At 44.4% G+C, this 23,270-nt stretch overlaps 1 protein-coding gene across 1 annotated transcript; it reads left to right on the top strand.

The window, feature by feature from the left end:
• Positions 1 to 419: 419 nt before the first annotated feature.
• Positions 420 to 11,800, top strand: SMIM20 (small integral membrane protein 20). Its single transcript, XM_065878264.1, has 3 exons — positions 420 to 528; positions 10,942 to 10,998; positions 11,763 to 11,800. The coding sequence occupies exons 1-3, from the start codon at positions 420 to 422 to the stop codon at positions 11,798 to 11,800; spliced, it is 204 nt and encodes a 67-aa protein (XP_065734336.1).
• The last annotated feature ends 11,470 nt before the right edge of the window (positions 11,801 to 23,270 follow it).

Here is a 23,270-nt window from a genome sequence, read left to right as displayed (position 1 = left end):
TGGTTGGTAAAGGAGGGAGTGGTAAACGAGGTCAAAAGATAGGTGGGTGGAGCGGCTGAGAGAAAAACCAGGCTGGGGGGTCGGGGGCAGAACAGGGAATCAATTAAAGCTTCAGTCTCTTGCCGCGGATCGCGCTCGCCCAGCGCTACGAGCGGCCAGGAGAGCCCGGGAGGCGGTGCGCCGGGTCCCTGACCCCGCCCCTCCCTAGTTCCACCCAGTCCTAGGCCCCGCCTTTGGCCCCACCCCTGCCCCAACCCCACCCCGCCCCCGGGCCCGGCCCGCCTCCTAGCCCCGCCCCCAAGGCCCGGAAGCGAAAGCAACTCCTCCTCTTCCGAGCGGGGTCACGATACCGCCGGCGGGATCCGGGATTCCGAGAGTGAGGGCTGCTCGGCGGGTCAGGGCGGCCAGCGGCTGGAGCCATGACAACTAACCTGCGCACCGCGCTCATTTTCGGCGGCTTCATCTCCCTGATCGGCGCCGCCTTCTACCCCATCTACTTCCGGCCCCTAATGCGGCTGGAGGAATACCGTGAGTGACCTCTGACCCCACGCGGTGGCCTGGGCCCAGTAACTAACTGAGAGTGACCTCTGACCCCACGCGGTGGCCTGGCCTCAGTAACTCCCCTCCCTTCCCCACGTGGGGCCATGGTCAGAGCTTTGTTCGCCGGTCGGGGAGACCCGGGTGCGAATCTCGCTGTGTGCAGCTTTGTGACAGTGGACAAGTGACTCAATCTCTCAGAATCTCAGCAACCCCTTTAGTAGTTATCTGTTTGTATAATAAAATCATCTAGCCTCTGGTGAGACTCAAAGGTGGTAATGAAAGCAATCTGCACATAGTAGGTCGACACTAAATAGTAGTTCATACTCATGTTCACTGAAGTCTTTTAATGTATCTCATTAGGCACACATGGGACCATTTAATTTACACAACCTCACTTTGAGGTAAGGATTATCTGTTTTACAGATGGGGAAGCTGAGGCTCAGCGAGGTTGTTCAACATGCCCCAGGACACACAGCTAGTAAGTGGCAAGACAAGTATTACTACTCCCGTCTCTGTTTCCAGACCTTCCAAACAGTGAAGCTGGGAATGATGATGTTGAGGGGAGGGAGATGGACCCTAATTATCCTGAGCTTGAAGGTGTTTTTATTGCACTTCATTTCCACTCCCAAAGATGTCTTTCAGTGGAAATGTTTCAAACCTAAACTGTTAACCTGGGTTTTTGAGTTTTTCCTCTCCTTTCTCCTCAAATATTTTTTCAGATTCTGCTGTCTTCATTTTAAGCTGGTTGCTCACATGACAATGGTCAATATCCTGCGAGTAATTTTCTTCCTTAATCATTCAAGTCCTATCATTCTAAAAGCCAAGCTCTCTTTCCTTGAGACCTATACCTCAGCAAGGATTAGCACTTTGATACGTCTGAAACCATCTGTCAGAGAGAAAATATTAGGCATTAGAGGCCCATTTTGTTCTCCAGGAAACCTGAACCATCTTGAAGATGGAAGAGGGCCAACTGTGCCCCTTGACAATATTAGCGAAGGCTGAAAGCTTGGCGATTTGAAGGCGAAAGCTCCATGTAAATGCTCTGCCCATTACAGATGCTACAACATTTGGTTTCTGAGTTAGAGCGTTTTAAGTACACAGATTTCCTTGTGGCTTCTTTTCATCAGCCAAGATTGAAATGGCCTCAGCTTTCTGCCTTCCAAGCCTGTCTCCATGCACAATGCGTGAGGGTGAACATGGGGCTGTGTGAAGCCCTGTATAATCTATCTGCATTATCCGTCCTTACTGCATCTTTGCCCCACGCTGTTTTATGACAGCCTCTAGAGTTGAACTTGGGACAAGGGGGTCTGCTTTGGATCCCACTAGAAAAGTTTCAGTCACGAAGACTAGAGCTGTGGTTTTCAACTGGGAATGGTTTTTGTCCCCCTAGGGACAGTTGGTTCTATCTGGAGACATTTTTGCTTGTCACAAAATGGATGGCATAGGGTGGGCTGGTGTGTGCTACTGGCATCTAGTGCATAGAGGCCAGGGGTGCTGCTAGACTTTGTGCAATGCACAGGACAGCCCCCCCTGACAAAGAATTATCCGGCCCAAAATGCGAATGGTGCCAAGGCCGAGAAACCTTCCTCTGGGTCAGATGCTCAGGGTGTGGGTTTGCGCTGTGTCTCCCAACAACAGTCTTATAGGGGTAGTCCGGAGTCTATGGTTGTCTGAGTCGCCTTGAGACAGACGGATTAGGCCTTTTAAGTGAACATTTAGTGCGTGTGGCTACAATAGCTGCATTTTTAACTGTAAGGCAGTCAACACCTGCCCACTTTTCTGGTTCAGTTTTAATTAATTTGGACACTCTTATCTGAGAGTCATAACTGATTCCTTAAACAGGTAATGATACTAAATAGCTAATATTTATTGAAAGCTTATTATATGTCTGACACTCTTCTAAGCACTTCTTATATATCAATCCATTTGGTGCTCATAACACCCCTTCATTGTAGCTGCTGTGTGATCATCATCCCCATTTTATATGTGGACAGACTGAGGTATGGAACAGTTAACTTGTACAAGGACCCACAACCGATGAGTCCCGGATCTGGGATTTGCACCAGTGCCCTTAATCATGACACCAGGGCACCATACTGCCTCTCTAAGAGGGTGAGAGAAGTAAGTCAGATGAGGGTCTAAATCCCTTACTAAAGGAGGACCTTAAGGGGCGTTACTTAACCTCTCAGAGCCTGGCCTGTTTCCTCATCTGTAACAGTGGAATTTGCAGGACTGAATTTACATGTTTTGGGGTGAATTAAATGAGATAACAGGTATAGAAACACATAGTATATTTTTACACTAGGCTTCCCATAAAAACATTTCAAAAATAAAGAATCACAAGGGCAGGGAAGTGAGACAAGGAGATTTAAGCAGGTGGACCGACCCAGGTGAGGCATTCGTGACCGGGTCATGGGAACCCTCTGTGAGGACGGAGCTTCAGTTCATTTCAGCGCATTCAGCTAGCATTTAGTTAGCTTCCTTTTCATTTTTTTAAACCTGGATTTTAGCAATTACTGTGTGTGGCACTGTGTTAGGTGCCAGATGTATGTGACCGGACAAGACAGTCAGAGCTCTTCTCTCATGTCACTGCCTCACACGTACCTAGTCCCCCACCCACTCCCTGCACTCTGAGCTGATCTCCCTGCTCCATTGGTCCCCAGAACCACCCATTCTTTACCCAGCAGCCACTGTGGTCTTTCTGGTTAGTGTGTTGTTGCTGATCTACCTTCTTCGCATTTGTAGTCAAAGATTTCAGACTATATGATTTTGATTTTTTGATAGGTCAAGATTTGCTTTGTGACTTGGTACAAGTCAGTTTTTGTAAATGTTCACTGTGTGCTGGGAATGATGTATATTCTCTTGTTTGGAAGTACAGAGCTCTGTATATGATGGTTCCAGATCATTCTTAATTCTGTTACTTAGATATCTTGAGGCCATATTATTCTGTGCACACAATCTAGAATATTCTGGGGGGGGCTCAATTATTATTATATGAGTCCTCTTTACCCCTAATATTTCTCCCGAACTCTGTTTTATCTGATATTATCATAGTTACCAGCTTTCTTTTGGTTAGTGTTTTCCTGGTGTGTGTGTATATCTATATGTATATATAGAGAGATACAGATATAGATAGATATCCTCTTATATTTAGCCTTTATTTGTCCTTAAGTCTTATAACCAGCCTAAACTGGGATTTTTTTAAAAATAAATTTATTTATTTTATTTATTTAATTTTGGCTGTGTTGGGTCTTTGTTGCTGGGCGCGGGCTTTCTCTTGTTGTGGCGAGCGGGGGCTACTCTCCATTGTGGTGCACGGGCTTCTCATTGCAGTGGCTTCTCTTGTTGTGGAGCATGGGCTCTAGGCACGTGGGCTCAGTAGTTGTGGTGCACGGGCTTAGTTGCTGCGCGGCATGTGGGATCTTCCCGGACCAGGGCTTGAACCTGTGTCCCCTGCATTGGCAGGTGGATTCTTAACCACTGCACCACCAAGGAAGCCCTAAACTGGGATTTTTAAAAAATCCAATCTGATAATCTTTTTAAACTGTTGGATTGAGATCATTTTCACTTATGTTTACTGATATATTTACATTTATTTATTTATTTATTTATTTATATTTTTCCTATCTTATGTTTTCTATTTATTCTTCTGTTTCTCTATTTCCCTTTTTTCTCCTTTTCTGCCTTCAAGGCTTCTTTATTTAATTCTCTTACCCTCTACTAGTTTGAAAGTTTTACATTCTCTTTTTCTTTTGTGGTGACAGTTTAAAATTAGTCAATATCTTTACCTCCTATGAAATATACAAAGACCTTAGAATGCCTTAGCTCCTGTCCCAGAGGCCCCACCCATTCTGCCTTGTGTTTATTACTCCCCAGATCACTTAGTACCATCTGTGTTTTATACAGTCACCGATTGATTCACTTTACCCTCATTCTTTACTCACTGATCCTTCTTTCATCTCACACCTTTCTAGTTTCAGTTTTCTTCATTCTGAAATACATCTTTGTGTTTCTTTGGTGAGAATTTGTAACTGGGAACATCCATTCTTGTGTGTCAGAGAATGTATAGAACTCCAGGTCTTCCATTGTGGCTGTCGGAAAGTCTATTGTGCTGTTTGCTCTTTGAATTCGATCCTCTCACTCGCTTAGTCAAAATACTTCAGTAACCCTCTGCTGTCCTCAGAGTCCAGCCGGTGGAAAAGCATTGAAGAATTTGAATCTGGAGTGCAAGGTGATCAGATTCACTCTTTCCAGGAATCTCTGACTGTGTGTGACGGAGGGGCTGGGAGGGTCAAGGTTGGAGGTAAGACGGCCAGATGCGGGAAGGCTGTGCTTTCTGTGACCTCAGGGAGAGGTGACTGTAGCCTTAACCAGAGTGGTGGTGGTTATGGTTCTGGGGAGAAGGACTGAATTCCGGAGCCAGATTTAAGAAATAAATCCTCTACAGGGATTTGTGACTGATTAGCTCAGGGCTGAGGGAGGCAGAGGAAAGATTGACACCCAGCTTTCTGGGTCCAGCAGCTGAGGAGATATGGTACTAGACATTATGAAATACAGGAAGTCTGTTTGGGGGACGAGAGGACCTGCTAGTTCGGTTTGGGGTGTATTGAGTTTCAGGTACCTGGATATGCTCCTGGAGATTTCCTATAGGCGATGGGAGCTGAGCCACAGGATCTGAGCTGGAGCTGGAGATGGCGCGTCACTGGCATTGGATGGGAAGCAGAGTCATTGCAGTAGGTGGGGCTCCCAGGCAGCATTCAGAGATTGAAAAAGACAAGCTGGTCCAGGGCAGAATGCAGGTGAACACTAGCATTTGAGGGTCTGAAGAGCAAGTGGTCAGAGGAGGAAGGGTCCTCAAAGGAGTGGCCAGAGCACGAGGATTAAAACCAGAAGAGGCTGCAGTCTCAAGCCCCAAGAAGATAGCTCTTCATGAAAAGGGGGTGGTCAGCAGGGCTAGGCTGCCTGAAGACGGTAAGAAAGAAAAAAAGTGAAAATATCCATTGGATTTAGCAAAAAGAAGGTAAAGCTCATTGGTTGTTTTGTTAGAAGTGCTTTCGGTGGTTTGATGACAGAAAGCAGATAGCAGTGGATTGAAGAGTAAATAGTATATCAGGTTGACTGTTTAAAGATGTTGGTCTGTATGGAGAGGAGAATGACGAATTATTTTGCAGCTGGTCAAGGGGACTGTTGTGTTTTCGTTTTGGCTGGGAGCAGCGGGAGAGCCAAGAGAGCCTCTGGACAAAGAAGACTGCTGGAGAGAGAAGAGAGTCCATAGAGTGGGAGGTGGCATGGGATCTTGAGATCAGATGGAGGAGGGAGACTTGGACCAAAGGCAGGACACCTCTTCCAGCAACTGAGGAGAAAGGCAGGTGTGGATACCTCTAGATGTAGCTGTGATGTTGGGAGGTTGTAGATGCTTCCTGTTTGTTGTGGCTTCTGTTCTCTTTGTGACGCAGGAGGTCAGGTGACTATGCGTGAGAGGCACAAGCCCCAGCCAGACTCTCCCTCCTTGAGACACTCTCTTCCCTGGGCTTCGTGACTGCCCCTCCGCCAGTACTCCTGGCTTTGCCCTTTTGCTCCTGCCTTTCATCCACTCTTTAGCCTCTCTTGTTGGCTGTTTCTCTTCTGAGCGTCCTTCATACATTTATGGTCCCCAGAATTCTGGGCAGACCGAGGAGAAGCCCACAGTCCTTGGAAGGGCCGGGCAGACACCCAGTCCTTGAGAAGGGGAGCCAGAGGCCAGCAAGGAGCCCAGGCCATGTAGGGCCCAAGTGTCGAGACACTGCTGACCCTTCATCTGGGCCAGCCTGACTGATGCTGGCCGGCCTGGGTATGGGGACAGGTAGGCTCTAGGGCCCCTGCTGGAATAAGCCTCAAGGCAGTAGAAAAGAGGCACAAGGCTGCTTAGGTACAATAAAGCCAAGGAGATCTTCTATGATTTAAAAGCAGACAGGCCATTATCACAAGACTGCTGTGTTGAATTTCATTTTGACATTCAGTGTGCTCTCTAGCTCTTTCACTAACTCAGCCAGACTTCACCAAGTATTAGGGGGAATACAAGGTCAGCTCCACACGTGATACCTGAGTAGTGAAATGAGCACTGGGGAGATGGCAGTTGGCATCGGCAGTTGTCAGTCCCACACCAGAAGTATGGGGATGGTTCTGCTGTGCTTCTGGAGGGAATCCAGCCGTTGCTTATTAGCTTTCAGCCTATTGGCACAGCATGATTCGTGGGAAGAGCCCACATTCAGGGAAGCATACTTGAAGCTATACATATAGCGCACATTCAGGCGCTATATCTTGAAGCCTGGTCTGCCTTTTGTCTCTGCATCCTGGAACCAGACAGTGATCCTGAATGTGGCTTTAAAAAATAACAGCATTTCAGGGCAACCTGTGAAATGAGACAGAATAAGATCATTTTCTGTGATCCTGTTCATGTTTAACTTTAGTTAGGTGTGCAGAAGCACAAAGGGTTTTGCCAGAAATCTTGTGTTCATTCAGTCCCCTCATTTAGGTGACTTGTCCAAGGTCACCTAGCACATTTATTCCTGGATAGACACTAGACCCTAACTCCCCAGCCTTGTCTGCTGCTTAATGATGCCCTGTTTCACCTGCTTTTAGGACAGGGGAGAGTGTCTGCCAGTAAAGCCAAAGGTTACGTGGGAGAGCTGTGATACCTCACTTCTCCTCCCGTTCCCCTTCCACCCCCAACCTCAAGCGTGTGGTACAGAGTCAGAGCAGGCCTGCGAGAAATCACTTGACTCAGAAATGCCTCTTACCTTGGAAGGGCATTTTCCCGATTATATGGCAAGTGCTCAGAATATGCTTTTTATTCCTTTCACCTTAGAGTCGAATGAAATTCGCAGACTAAAGTCTTATTTTCTAACAGGCCTTACAAAGCTGCCTGGATTCTACCACACACCCTGGTGAGAAACTAAAGTGTTCATGGTATCGGAAGGAGTCCACGCTTCCGATGGCCCTTTGGTCCCCCCAGCCGCTGGCTCACACTCACCCCCAATACACACGTCTAGTTCTGGATCACCCCGAAGTCAGACTGCAGCAAAGTGGGAGCACTAGAAAAGTATTATTTTATTTTATTTTTGCTATTTTTAAAAGAGACTTTCAATTAATTATCATGGAATAGTCACAGTGCTCTTGGACTTCCTTATACTTGTTTTGCAGTTGTGTATTTTTGTTGTTAAAAAAAAAAATCCAAGCCGACAGAGAAGATCTAAGAATAGTACAATGAATCCCTTTATGTCCTTCACCTAGATTTACCAGTTGTTAACATTTTGCCACATTTGCTTTCTCTCGCTATATATATGTTACACGTCTATACATACATACATATGGACACGCATATGTTCATATATAATTACATTCCATATATAATCGTTACTACTATTTTGCTGAACCATTTGAGAGTGAGTTGAAGACCTTGTGAGCTTTGATGCCTAAACACTTAAGCATGTATTTTCTGAGCACAAAGACATTCTCTTACATAATCACAATTATCCAATCCAGGAAATTTAATATTGACACAATGTTATTATGTAATATACAGTCCATATTCAAATGTTGACATTTGTCCAATTACCTCAGGTTGTGAGTTGCTTTTATTTTAACTGTTCATTGGCAGGAGGAGATGGAGGGGTGTTCCCGAGGTGATGGTTTCGCTGTGTAGCCCCCCCCCACCGAGGTCAGATTCTGCACCTGCTTTTAGGTTTTTATCTGCTGGTCCTCCCCAAGGGCACCCTCAACTAGTCAGTAACGAGACCACTGAGGGGGCTGGCAGTTAGGCACGCTGTATCAATTTGCTGTGAATATTAAATAAAGTAGCAAGTCACACAGATTTCACAGTATGGACATTTAACATAAGGATAGGTTTCATGTTCAAAGACTTAAACATTACGAGGTAGCTTCTTTTGCTACCGTACAAAAATGAGCCCGTCTGCATGTATTACTACGTTTTAAATAATCTACCTTGGCCCTTTGAGTAGAGCTAAGGATCCTCAATTAAAACTGCAAATCAGCTCACTGCCTTAGCACCAGGGGGCAGAGTCGGGCTTGCTGAGACACTGGAGAGGGAACTTGTAACGGGCATCGCGAAGCTCCAGGCCCCATGCTGCATATTTGCGTTTCAGTCATTTCACTCCTGATAGAAGCATGCTCACTACTAAAAGGTCAGTAATTAGCTTATCCTGATTTGCCCACATAGTTAAACCCCTGACTTCTGTGTTGCCCTTTTTTCCAGAGGTTGAGAGACATTTGCTGTTTCTCTAATGATAGCAAAACAGAAACCTACTGTCAACCTCATCAAGATGTGCTTGCTAAGTCCCAAGGGACCAGTTTGTTTTCCCTTTAGCATGTCTCGCATTCACAAATAAAGTGTCTTTGTGTCATATCATGAATTTATATAAGACTGCTTTGGCCTTAGAGTATTTATAAAACATTAATGGATTAAAGAACCAGGGGATGTAGATAGGATGCTAATACCGGTTATCACTTGGTAGGAACTCCTTCTGCAAATCGGTTTAAATTGCCCATCCAAGCCAAAAAAAGAGGGGGTTGCATAAGGACAAGGATTATAAAGAGATTATGGTCTATTTAAAATAAATCCTCAGCCTCTCTCCAACCTCATTAGCAATTAGCAAGGAAGTGTGAAGACAGCCATTCTTTTCTCTTCACTTGGTTCTCCATTTCATTGTAAGAGGTGAGAACACAAATTAGGGATTCCTTTGCCACCAGAAGTCAACTTCCTCTGATGCTTGGCAGGCTGCCAGCTTCTTTGGCTTTGCAGGACCTGCCTCTTGGAGAATGTGTTCTGTTCACCAGGTTGTCTGATTCTCTCAAACCTGGACATCTAGAATGCTTTCTGGCAATCAAGCATGTGTTAAAAATTCATCTCTTCCTTCTTCCATGATACTGGAGAATGGACCTTTTAGCTGTGAAAAATGATATCTGTTTTTGTTCCTGGCATGATCGATGACAGTGTAGTCTTTTACTAGTTGGCATTTTCTAAGAGCATGTTTGAGACACATCCATACTTGGAGACTTACATGGTGACAGCATGGTAGGGCTCACTCCTACAGGAATTTAACTTCTTAGGAAATGAGATTGCCTTTTGTGTTATTTTAGGAAGTCTGACACCTCAGAGGTCCCATTGTCACCCACTCTTTTGGCATCTCTTGGTCCACAGGGTCTTGGTTGTTGTTTACCTGCTACTTTTCAGAGAGGCCCAGTGGAGCCATCAGACCATTCTGTATAAGCAACTTCCTCATGCTGTGTCTTCTCTGTCTTGCTTAGAATTGGACGTCAAGATTCAGATAATCCCTGTTGCCCGGTGTTTTATTTGCCAAAGCAAAACTTAGCATTGATAAAACTCTCAGACAGGTCACTTAGGATTGACTTTCCGTCACATCACCGGAGAAGCAAGTTCAGTGAATATTTGATTTGGAAAAGCCCTGTTTCCTATACCTTTATGCTTGTGTATCTTTATGAGAATAAAGAAAACTGCCTAATATTAATAAGAGCTAAACGTGGATTTAAAGAAACACCGTCAGCCTGATTAAAACAAAGGTTTGATTACAACACTTAATTACTATAATATAGTAGTAAACATCCTTTGGCTGCAAGTCTTTCTGCTGAAAAGCCACCATTTGTTTTCCAAGATACTTAAAATAGTAAGTCTTTGTTTTCACAGGCCTTAGGTTTATTCGACACCACTTAGAAAGATGTGTGAGGGCTTGAAGCCCACAGACATAAAATGCCCAGTTTCTCTTGGCCTTCGCCTGTGGGACATCTCCAAAGAGACTGGCTAAGCTGCTGTCGCTAAAACGTGCTTACTAATTGGTGTAGCACCTGCGGTCAATTAGGGACGCTTCAATTATCCAAACCAAAGCCACCCACCCAAAGATTAATTTTCTGCTCTATTTCCTATGAAAAACATAGCATATTTAGCTCTGGGTCTAGGCCCTCAGTGGAGTACATTATAGACACCTAAACTGCATCGTTTTCTCCTGAGTTGTACTTGTTCTTGCAGTTCAGCAGCCTTGCTCTCCTCATTATCACACCCACCAGTTCTTTCAAAATTGTTCTTTTGCTGTTGTTTTTGTTGCCTTTCCAAACTGCTGAGATCACTGGGAAAAGATGTTCGTTAGAAGCTTTTCTTCTGAAGTACGGCTTGCTTGCTTTCACTGAAAATATCCAGTCTTTTGGCTTGATTGGATCTAACTTCTGTAACCTAAAAGCTTTGGGCAATGGCAGCTCTGAATTTAATAGCACTCAGATATATTGTTTCCTGATTGTCCCGTGTCATTGTTCCACGTAGATACAAAGATTTCCACTGCCCTGCCCCACAGTCCCCTCTCTAATGAGTAATTTTTCTGTTGTGTTTCTCAGAGAAGGAACAAGCCATAAATCGAGCTGGTATTGTCCAAGAAGACGTGCAGCCACCAGGTAAACGTAAAAATCACAACAAAGTCTCACGTGTACTAGTGTGTTGTCGTTGGGGGTGGTGCTTTGCAGCAGGAGAAATCTTTGCTTCGAGGCTGGATTGTAACTGTGCCGTTATTTCCCAGCAGTTGCCATTTTAGAGGTTGCCACCCCAAGACTTCCTCGTAATATGTTACTCCAGAAGAGTTTTTGCAAGTTTGCACGTTTCTCTTCTGCATTTGATAAGTGGGCATAAGTGTGTAACAAGTGTGCCATTAACTATCAAGCATAAGTAGCTGTTTTGCAGACATATTTACCAAGCACCTATTTAAACACCACCGTCACGGGAAAACACTGTTTACTTATGAGCTATTTTAATCGATGCGGGATTCTGCTTTATACAGAAGCTCAAAAGTTCCCTGTATGGCTGAATGGTTAGTTACTTTGAGATGATCCAAGTTGGCTGAGAATGAGAGGTTTCTAGCTTGTTAGCCAAAACTCTTGTAATCTGTGGCAGCGGTCTTTTTTTTTATTCATTTATTTTTTAGCTAGGCCAGATACATATCTCCCTGCCGTGGGGCAATTTCTGAGCCATTTAAAAGTCTCTTGTCAGCTGCCACGGCTTCCCAGCCGTCCTGTTCCGGGGTTCCGGCAGCTTGCCCGCACTAACTCCAACTACATGGAAATCGCACAACTTCATTCTGATGTCATCTTAGTTGTTTGGGGTTGAGGGAAGTGGTAGGAAATTTAAAAACGAATCCTATTTTTATTCATGTTTCTTTCTATAGGGTTAAAAGTGTGGTCGGATCCATTTGGCAGGAAATGAAAAGGCTATCACCACCTCTGATTATGAAAGTAGATAGAGTCTTCATGCTTTCATTTCTGCAGCAAGTACAGTAAATCACCTGGCTAAAGAACGATGGCTGGAGAAGAAAACTCTAGAAGGCTGTAAAGAAGAGCAGTGTGCACCAGGATTAATTCCCTTCTTAAGTATCAAAAGAACCCTGAAACAAATCACACCATTACGAAGGTTTTCATGATTTGGTTTCCCTTCTAAAAATGAAGCTTTCTCACCCAGCTGCATTTGGAGGTGATCTACTTATTATTCAGTCTCTACCTCTTACCCACCTGAGCTGTGATATGAATACAAGCAACCAGTAGACTTGGGAAGGTCCTAGTCTGTTCTGCCGTCTTCCAAATAAGAAGTTTCAGTGAAAACCCACCATATTGAGCAGCCTCATAGGGCTCTTTGAAAATGTTAAAGCTGATAAAACTCTTTGAGGACAAGGTACATTGTACTCTTTAAGAATAAAGAGTACAGCTCAACTATCTCATTGGGAGGGTTGCTGCATTTTGAAAAATAAATAACTATGAAGCAAATCAAGCTAAGTGGGTATGCATGCCTAGGAGAAATCATGTTGAATTAACTGAGTGAAAGTGTGTATATTAAAATGATTTCTTTTTACTTCACAATGGTGTAAGATTTTTTGTAAATCCTTCTTTGTAAGCGCATTAAATGATACCCAGAAGTATTATTTGACTACATTATATTTGACTAGGTATTTGACTGTTTGGTGTTTGTATACAAGTAAAATTGTATACAAGTAAAAATGTTAAAGGTAAGTAGCAAACGTATTGAGACAAATATTTATTGAATGCGATTCTCCACCAGATACCTCACCAGGTGCTGCAAAGATGAATGTGAGAATACGAATTTCTTTCTCTAGTGCTCTCTCTGGCCCCTTACTAGATTATGTGCTTTTGAAAGACACATCTTTTTCATTTTTACATTTCCCAGAGTGCCTTGCACATTGCCATATGCTGTCTTTTAGATGAGCTACCTGATGACATAATTTTATTATTGTGAACTGGGAGATGGCTTAACAGACAACTGGCGTAATTATGTTAATTACTGTCAAAAAAAAAAGATTGATAGTTCCAAAACCAAAGTCATCGTTTTTGGTAGGCATTCCCTAACATTTAATTGACTTACAGTTAACAGCCCGATAAAAGAACTGACTCATTTGGCGGACATTTGACCACTCTTTTCCTTGGAGGGGACACCAAAAGTTGTGTGACTTAAGAGTCAAGCCCCTTGTGGGTGCTTAATTGAGATTCCTCTGTGACTGAGGCCAGTGCCTATACATCTGCTTTGGAAGATATCCAGGCTGAAATGACTGTGTCTGCGTGTCATAGACAAGAACTTTGGGACCTCGATGGCCTGTTTGTCGGCTGGAGCAGACTCAGTTTAGTCTCCTGAGTGGGACCTATGTCCTGGCCTTGACCCTACCTTTGGTCCACCTCTTTGCCGAGATAAAGAGGCTTTCTGTCCTGCTCAGCTGCCTTGATGCTTATAAAAGGATTGCTCTTGATGTTCTCAGAGCTGTAGTGTCGGTCTGTGCTGCCCACGCTTGACAAAAGCCAGGTTGTAAGAGATGCTACTTGGGAGGACTGACCAAGGGCCTGGTGGTTCATCCACACTCCTCCCAGGTGTGCCTCCAGGATGATGAGGAAAGCACTCAAAAGAGGGGATCTTAGTCAAATACAGTTAGGAAACATAAAGTTCAAGTTAATTAGGTTTATTTGCTTCTAATTTGACAATTTCCAAGAGAGACATAACATTTCCCCAGTGTATTTGATCACAGAACATTTTTTTTTACCAGTTATCTTCTGGGCCTAGTGACCAACAACATCCTTTTGGGAACATTCTCCAAATAGTCTCGGGACCCTTTAACACTCAAAATTTTTTGAGAACTCCAAAGTGTTTCTTCTTAGGTGGGTTATATCTATAGATGCTTACTATATTAGAAATTAAAACAAATTTTTCATTTAAGAATATCAATAATAAACCCATAGGTTACTATGACATATTTTTGTGTGAAAAATTTATTTACCAATATGAAAACATAATTTGCAAATTTCTTTAATGGCTTAATAGGAGATGCTGGATTCTCATATCTACTTCTGCATTTGATCTGTTGCTGTATCACACGTCATGTGGCCTCTGGAAAACTGTACACTCTTACAAGAAGAGAGTAAAAAAAGGCAAAAAGCCTTTGATACTACAGTATTATAAAAATACTTTTGATCATGCAACCCCCCTAAAAAGATTCCAGAGACCACTCCAGGTACCTCCAGGTACCACAGTTTGAGTCTAATCTGTTTGCATTAGTTCCCTCAGAGTTGCCTGTTCAGGGAAATTACAAGAGGAGGGGAGAAACTGACAAAATTTCCCGTCCTTATTGCCAAAATGAAGTTGTTAGATCCTTTATTTTCAATGTCCTCTTTAGGAAGACTCTGGTTGACTTTATTTTAATCTCAGCACCAGAAATAGCCACACCGCTGAACAGTTGGTACATTTATCCTGTGAACATTGATTTGCGTGACTTGTTTCCTTCTTTGTATTGGCTGATAGGAAGCTCAACCACATTTGTGGTCCAGATTTTTAAAAAGTACCTTGTGGAATGAATTTGGGCCATTAGATTACCTTCATTCTTTTTTCCCCCGACCTTATTTTCCTTTCTGCTTTCTCACTTCAGTTTCCTATCTTATATTGTATGTTAGACCCATCATTTAAAAATGAGCCAGTGCACAGACAGTATTTATTCAATTGAAAAACCACTTATCATCTAGTAAGGGAAATGATGTAAATTCACAGATAAGATTAAAATGATGTGGAATATTAGAAAGACCTTTAAGGAGGTTCGGAGTGTCTACTGACACTGGGCACATGCAAACCCTGTGACCCTGCAGTTCTACTAGTTATTTATGCAGCAGAAATACATCCATAAATCCACCAAAAGACGTGGACTAGAGTGTTCCCAGCAGCTCTGGAAACTCCCCAAATGCCCATCAACAGTACAATGACTAAATAAACTGTGATATATTCACACAATAGAATACAATATGGTGATGAAAAGGGACAACAATGCAATGAATCTCACGAACAATACAGAATGAACAAAAGCAAGTTGCAAGAGTACTTTTAGATTCCATTCAGAGAAAGAATAAAAATGGTAAAGTAAGTCATAGAGTTAGAAGTCAGGATAGTGACTATTAGGAAGAGGCATTGCTGTAGCGACTGGCAAGGGATACAGGGGGTCTTCAAGGTGCTGATAGGCTACTTTTTGATCCGGGAGCAGGGCACACAGGTGTATTGAGTTTTTGAGTGCTTCCCTGAGCTACACAAGTTCACGTACTTTTCTAAGTGTACGTTGTACTTCAGTAAAATTTTTAAAAAGAGATGCACAGATTGTGGAATCAGGAGACTTTCCAGAGAAGCACATTGTCTGGTGGGAGGAACGTGGGTTTCAGGAGGGATGATAAAACGTGCCCCTCAGGGTTGTTGGGGAAATTAGGAATACTGTATGTGAGATGCCTAGCAAATACCTGGACCTGGGAGAGGTCAGATTAATGATAGCTATTATCATTGATGGAGTAGCTGACATTTAAACAGAGCTATGAAAAAATGCCTGGGACTCAGACACGCGGTGAGAGACACATGTGCAGAGGCAGCAGAGCTAAGCATTTGAGGGATGGCTTGGCTGGGATGTGGTGGTGTGTAGGGAGACCACTGACCCAGGGGCTGTGCCCATCCTGTGCACCACCGGCCCGGGCTTGACATACAGCAGGCACTCGTCCGTATTTGGATGGATCGAATGAGTAATTGAAAAAAAGACTGAGGGAACAAATGAAGGGAATGGTGTTTAAGACCACGTGGTGGTCACCCTTAAATGTCAAGCTGACAAGCTTTACTTAATTTACAGACGTGGAGTACTGGAAGCAGGTAGTGGTCTGAAAACTTTCCAACAAAGCCAGAGTTCCATCCCTGGAGCAGTGCAAGACTGTTACCTGTCTGCATGGGGGAGGTACAGAAACAAAGAATAAGTAGTAAGAAACATCAATAGCAGTTTGACAGAGTAGTTTTTATCTTTTGAATCTGATGTTTAAAAATGGGGCTTTCCTTAACAAGGATTTACTGTATAGCACAGGGAATTATATTCAATATCTTGTCATAACCTATAATGGAAAACAAAAAAAAAGAACATAGATACATCCATGTATATCTGTATAACCGAATCACTTTGCTGCATACCTGAAACTAACACAATATCGTAAATCAACTATACTTCAATTTTTTTAAAAATTGGGCTTTCGGGGCTTCCCTGGTGGCGCAGTGGTTGAGAGTCCGCCTGCCGATGCAGGGGACACGGGTTCGTGCCCCGGTCCGGGAAGATCCCACGTGCCGCGGAGCGGCTGAGCCCGTGAGCCATGGCTGCTGAGCCTGTGCGTCCGGTGCTCCGCAATGGGAGAGGCCATAACAGTGAGAGGCCCGCGTACCAAAAAAAAAAAAAAATTGGGCTTTCCTTTTGTACTTTTTTGCTTTTTAAAAGTTTCGAATAAAATTAATTTTATTGTATTTTATAGGTCTTCAGTAGATTGGTGGTTAGAAACAAACAACTGGGCTTCACCCCAGGTAGTTTGAAAAGCACTGACCTGGAGGACGGATCTGAGAGGGTGTTCTCGGGTCCGGCCCTGAGGTTCAGAAGCCTGTGTGCTCAGCTGGTGAAAGAACCCCCTGCCTGCTGGCGGCTCTGGGTTCTGAGGCATCAGCAGATGAAACACCCTGGTTTCTTAGCCCAGGGCTGGCCTCCACGGACAAGTGATTTCACTCTCCCAGACTTCACTAGCACCTGCTGAGTGTGGGAGGCCTCCTGCAGTTTATTCTAGCCTGTTGGTAACAAAATACACAGTTCACTGGCAACCCCTGTGCCTGGGAAGGTAGCAGGAACACTGGGGGGCCTGCTGCTCCACTAAATGTGGCCTGAAGAGGGAAATTAAATCCGCCACCATCTTCCCTGGAGCAGGACAGCCAGGCAGTGGCAGCAGGTCACCCTCCCCAGGATCCCCCAGCTGACTGGAAGCAGCAGGGTGCCTTTCACTCCTCATTTCTGCTAAGTGGTGTTTCCCAAACTCCGATCATCTGAACACAATGGGGAGAAACGAGGAGTCACTGCTTCTTATAAGAGTCAAGCAACGGTGCACCACAGTCTCTGCCTGGGATTCTGTGTGTCACCTTACGTGATTAAAATAAATGCCAAAAAAAATGGGATGCTTTGTCCAGACCTTTTTGGTTGCGAGTGACAGAAAACCAAGCTCCAAATAGTGCAAAAAGAGAATTCAGTCATGTAATTGAAAACTCCAGGGTCACAATTGTTTTCTATTGTCACGATCATTTCTTAAACTGTAAACGTCATTAAGTCACAATCATTTGTGAATGTAAAATGCAATTATATCCAGCACCCTCAAGAAAGAGTCATGCTGGATATCCTCAGTAGTTACAGGTTTTCTCTCCTGGTTGACATCAGCTGCTCTCTCTGCCCAACATCTTACTCCCTCTCTCATGGGGACATTTACTCCCAACTCTAAGTTTTGTTCATCTTCTTCCCACTCTGTCTCCCTGTTTTGGGTGGAGCTGACTTCACCCCATGCACCAGGAACAGGCGTCTGGTCCAAGTTTGGCCATTTAGAACATTGGGCAAACTCCTGGCCACAGAGATTGGATCTGAGATGAGCATGGGGCCCAAACCAAGCTAGTCAGCTTAATCAAGCTAGTAGAGTTAATCTTGCCTGTTGTTGGCTTGTGTGGTCAAACTAGAGGAGGGTCTCTCTTTCACCACATTTGGAGCTATTGGCAGCCACCTTGCCACCATGAGGGCTGATCTGAGACTAACACCATCGTAGAAGGACAATAGGAGATGGAAACCAGGCCTTAATGATGTCCTTCACACCTCCTGAGTTCACTTGTGTCTGAAGCAAGGATATCTCTGGATTAATAAATAATGTTAGTAAATTCCCTTTCTGCACCAGTTTAGATTGGGTTTTGTCACATGCAACCAAGAGAATCTTGACATCTCAACTTCATATTTTAATCATTTTTTCTAAAATGTATTCCACATGTCATTTCCACCTTAAATAAAGCATGTTGAACATAAGTCAGCCTCCCTTTATGACTTGGGCTTATTATTATTATACAGTTGTCCCTAAGGGGCTATTGGGGTGGGTCAGACATTTACCTGCTGTGCTTGTGAGATTTCTGGCTTTTCTGTTTTTCTTATCTCTGCCCTGCCTCACAGCTATAAGGAGCAGACTCTGGCTTCATATTGAATTTGCTGCTTGTAGTCTGTAGTGAGATTGGAAAGCATTAGCCAAGATTCAGGAATCTGGCATCAAATGAAAGTAAATGCCTTTAATGTGGATTTAGAGGCTCTGGTAAGGATAATGGCAGGGCCTTGTGACATTTTGGCTGCCCAGAGGTGTTTTTTTCTCTTTCTTTCTTTCTTTCTTTTTTCTTTCTTTTCTTTCTTTCTCTTTTTTCTTTCTTTCTTTCTCTTTTTTCTTTCTCTTTCTTTCTTACTTTCTTTTCTTTCTTTCTTTCTTTCTTCTCTCTCTCTCTCTCTCTTTTTAATGGTATTTGCTTTCTGTTTCTGCATTGTTCTGAATGGATAAGGTTTCTTGATGTTTCTGTTTGTTGAGAATTTTCCCATAACAAAATTATCACACTAAAGGATTGTGCCATGTGAGCAAATGAGCTAGGGTTGAAATGTCTCATAACTTAGCAAAGTTACTTAGTTTCTTCCAAGAGGGAACAGTAATGCACAGCAATATTCTGCTCCTCAGGCTGACTTTTAACTTCTTTTTCTTCTTTTCTAAAATAGCCTCCTTATTTTCAACCTCTAATAGCATACGCTGACTTGCAAGGGGAGGAAAAAAAGAAAAAGCAAGCATGTTTGTATCAGAAGGAGCAGGTTTACTTAAAGCAGATGTGGAATCAATTTGGGCAAATGTGAGTTGCCAGCCTCTGAACTTCGCTGCTAAGTACATGCACCCTGGAATACATCAGAGTCACTTAAGCCTCATAAATGTGGTGCTGGAATACAGGGTAAACGTGTAGGGGGCACGCAGCTCGCTGCCCTTGCAAAGTTGAATGAAAACCCCAAGGGGCACACTCCCTCTGAGAAGTTCAAATGAAGACAATTGTGTTTGGAAAAAAATATAACAAAGTGTCTGGTTTTGAAATTACCAGGAAAATGGCAGCTCTGGTGATTTATCTTGTGGAATAAGCAAAACCTGCTTTTTAAAGTAGCTATTTTTATTTTTATTTGTGCTGCCACTTGGTGTGGACTCACATTACAGACATAAAATACCGAAGCACAAAACCATTATTTGGTTTCTGTAACGCAGAGAGCAGGACTTAATTTTTGCCAGTTCCTGCCTTTTGAACATCCGGTCTGCGGCTTTGGAGAACAAGTTAGGCAGCAGACTGAGACTCCAGAAGGGTGACTCCTGTTCTTCTCTAACTGAACGCGTGACTCCTCAGCCCGTTGAGGCTCCCCATTAACGTTTGCACCAGCTCTTGCGAAACACAGTAGTTTTCAGGGATGATGAGAGTGACTGCAGTGAGCGAGTGTCAGAGAACACGGGACAGCCAGTCCCCAAGGCCCTGGCCTCCTGGATGTGTTTCCAGTAAAGGAATGGGAAGACAAAGATGGTAATTGCTTCTCTAGTCTCTAGATGCCTAACACGATTACACAGACTAGTAGGTATGACGGGCTCGATTGCATCCCCTCAAAATTCATAGGTTGAAGTCCTAACCCCCAGCACCTTAGGAAGTGACTGTGTATGGAGATTGGGTCTTTAGAGAGATGATTAAAATAAAGTGAGGTCAGGGCTTCCCTGGTGGCATAGTGGTTGAGGGTCCACCTGCCGATGCAGGGGACACGGGTTCGTGCCCCAGTCCGGGAAGATTCCACATGCCGCGGAGCGGCTGGGCCCGTGAGCCATGGCCGCTGAGCCTGTGTGTCCGGAGCCTGTGCTCTGCAGTGGGAGAGGCCACAACAGTAAGAGGCCTGCGTACCACACACACAAAAAAAAGATAAATAAAATAAAATGAGGTCATATGTGTGGGCCCTGACCCAATATGACTGGCATCCTAATAAGAAGAGGAGATTAAGACATAGACCCACACAGAGGCAGGACCATGTGAGGATGCAGGGAGAAGACAGCCATCTACAAGTCAAGGAGAGAGGCCTCAGAAGAAACAAACCCTGCAATAATCTTGATCTTGGACTTCCAGCCTCCAGAACTTCAAGGAAATAAATTTCTGCTCTTTGAGCCAGCCAGTCTATGGTACTTTGTTATGGCTGCCCCAGGAAACTAATACAGTAGTTGGCCAGTAAACACTTGTTGGATGTTGTTTTATCATCTCTTGTGAATCGTTTTCTAGAATAAAATCTCTTTGCCTACAGAATCATGGCCTTAGTTTGAGGCTGAATTTCCTCCAAGGTTTACACTGCCTCCCTTCCCATATTGCTCACCCATGGGACCCTCCAGTTTAGCCCCCCTAATCTATTCATGACCCTCAAAATACCATTAGTGCCTTCCTGCCCCCTCCACCCCTCTGCTCACCTTAAGTCCTTGTGGAACATCCTCCTCCTTTCTCTTCACCCATCTAAACACAGCAGTGGTTTCCAGACCTATTTTAAATTTGTCCCCACCCCCAAGGCTTCCCTGACATTACCAGTCTGGGGAGACTACTTTCTCTTTTGTCTTACTCGTTCACACCGTTCATTTGGCATAAAGTGGCATGGCTACCTTGGGCTGTGATTTTATTACCAGCAGATGGCAACTCCCTCCCACCTTCAGCTCAGGATAAGATCCTTGGCATCGTCCTTGCCTTTTCTCTTTCTCTCACAGTCAGTTGGACAAGAAACCAATGGACTCACCCATCCAAAACCTCCCGACTCTGAACTGTCTCATCCCCTCCACTGTTACATCACCAATGTCTAAGCCACCATCTGCTCTTGCCTGGATTATGGCAACTGCCTCCTAACAGCACCCTCAGCTTCTATCCTCGTCCCCTGTGGTAGGCAGAATTCTACGCTGGGCCTGCATACTCCCCTCCTCTGAGCACGGGTGGGACTTGTAGATGTGATGGATGTCAGGCTGTGATTATGTTGCCGATCAGTTGACTTTGAGGGATATCTTGGTTGGTCCTTACCTAGACAGGTGAGCCCTTCGGAGGCTGGGTCCTTCTTGAAGGAAGAGATTTGAAGTGTAAGAGAGATTCCCCTCTGACCTTGAAGAAGCAAACAGCTACGTTGTTAACTGTCTGCAGAAGGAACCACATGGCAAGGACTTGAGAATAGCCTCTAAGAGCCACCCCCAGCCAACAGCTGGCAAGAAAATGGGGCTTCGGTCCTGCAACCACAGGGATGTAAATTCTGCCAACAACCAGTGAGCCTGGGAGAGGACACTGAGCTCAGGATCCTGAGATCATAGTCCCAGCTGACACCTTGATTTCAGCCTGGTGAGACCCTTAGCAGAGGACCCAGCTGACCCAAAACTGGACTACTGCTGACCCAGGAAACAGAGACAGTAAACCTGTGTTGTTTTAAGCTGCTAAGTGTGTGGTCATTACTTATGCAGAATGGATAACTGATACACCCCACTTCAGTCTATTCTCCCTGCCCTGGTCAGAGTGAGGGATCCTCTTGGGACACAAGGCAAAGCGTGTCCCTCTTTCTCTTAGGAGCCTTTCAATGTCTCCTGTTTCCCTTGAAACAAAAGCCACAGGACACCCTCCATGATCTGGCCTCTCCCCACCTCCGACCTTATGTCTTCTTATTTTCTCTCATCTTCTCTCTGCTCCAGGCACAATGGCCTCCTCACTCCTCGGGGAGCACACCAGGCCTGCTCATGCTTCCACCTTAATTTAAGGTTCTCTCCACCTCAAATTCTCTCCCTCCAGATTTCCCCATGGCTCCTCCCATGACCTCCTTCAAACCTTGTCTCAGAGAGGGTCTCCTCGTCCCCGCAGTTAAAACTGCAACCTCTCCTCACAGAACCCAGCACTCCCAATCCCTTCCACCCTCCACTGGCACTGTATACTTTGCATGTTTACATGTGAATATTATTCTGTAACACTCTGTATATAATTCACTTATTTATCACGTACAGTATGTGTTTGCTTCTTCTCCTGTTGGAATATACACTCCACACAAGCAGGGATCCACGTCACTTTTGCTCACTGATATATCCATGTGCCTAGAACAGCATCTAACATCAATCAATACTTTTCAATCAATACTTATTGAAAGAATGGGTGGATAGTGTTGTGACTTTTAACAGTGGGATGCTTTCTGTTTAGTCTCCCTGGGAAAGCTGTTGATGGCCCACTGTGGATGGTCCTCCACCCACCCTAGTGGTCACCTACGGATAGTTCCCAGCAAGCAGATGCATCCCGAGTCATGGGGCAAGTCAGAATTATCAGGGAGCTGACCCCAAGGAGCAGCCCCCAGTAGAAGGGGATGGCAGTTGGTGGAGAAACACCCCAGCTTTCTTACCCCGCCATGGGACTGAGCCCCAGATGTGCATAGCAGCCATCCACTCACTGACACCACTTAACTGGCATTCTTCTTTTCCCTGTCCCATTTCTCTCTTCTCACATCACCTTCCAAATAAATGGCATGTCTTTAAACCCTTCTTTCAGCATCTGCCTTTAGCCTAAAGGAACCTAAACCAGTTTCCTGGTTTGAAGTATGAAGGTTGCAAGCCATCTTCTTCAAAACAAGCTTTGAGCTTGACCAGTAGATGAAAACTCAAATATTAACTCCTGACGAAGATCACAGGATTCACCCCTGTAATAATTTTAGAACCAGAGGACTAAAGAAAGTTTTAACCCAGTGGATCCCAAGACTTCTTGGGATGGGTTAGAGATGGAGTTCCATCAAGGTAGGAGGGAAGGTCTACAAACTGCACTCAACATTCTGATAGCCTGAGAGAAATCATCCATTTACCAATGACCAAACCATGCGGGTAAATGTTTACATTGACTATTGGGGTCTGGAGGCCTCTCTTCTTCTTATGGCATATAGTATTATGCCGGTCAAAAGTGATTACAATAATGGATCTGTGATTAATTTCTACAAAGAGGGGAAACACCTTGTTACTTCATCAAGGGCATTGGTGTCTGAAGGGATCTTTCTAAGCAGAGGCTTTTGGTGTGAGCACAGTTGGAAACCACTAAATTAACCCAACCCCCATGTTCTACACAGGAGGCATCTGAGGCCAGGGGAGACCAAGGGGCTTAGCCAAGGCCACTTAGCTCAAGATGAAGGGCAAGGGCTACAAGGGGGCCTCTAGACTCCTATTTTCACACTCCTCGCTTCACACAGGAAGAGAATGGCGTACTGTGGAGAATCTGGGATTGTTGTTTCATTTGGAGAATCTTTTGA

Source organism: Phocoena phocoena, chromosome 5 (genome assembly GCF_963924675.1).
Source record: "Phocoena phocoena chromosome 5, mPhoPho1.1, whole genome shotgun sequence".
NCBI lineage: Eukaryota > Metazoa > Chordata > Mammalia > Artiodactyla > Phocoenidae > Phocoena > Phocoena phocoena.
Note: the sequence above shows the minus strand (reverse complement) of the source record. Positions and strands in the feature narration are given on the sequence as shown.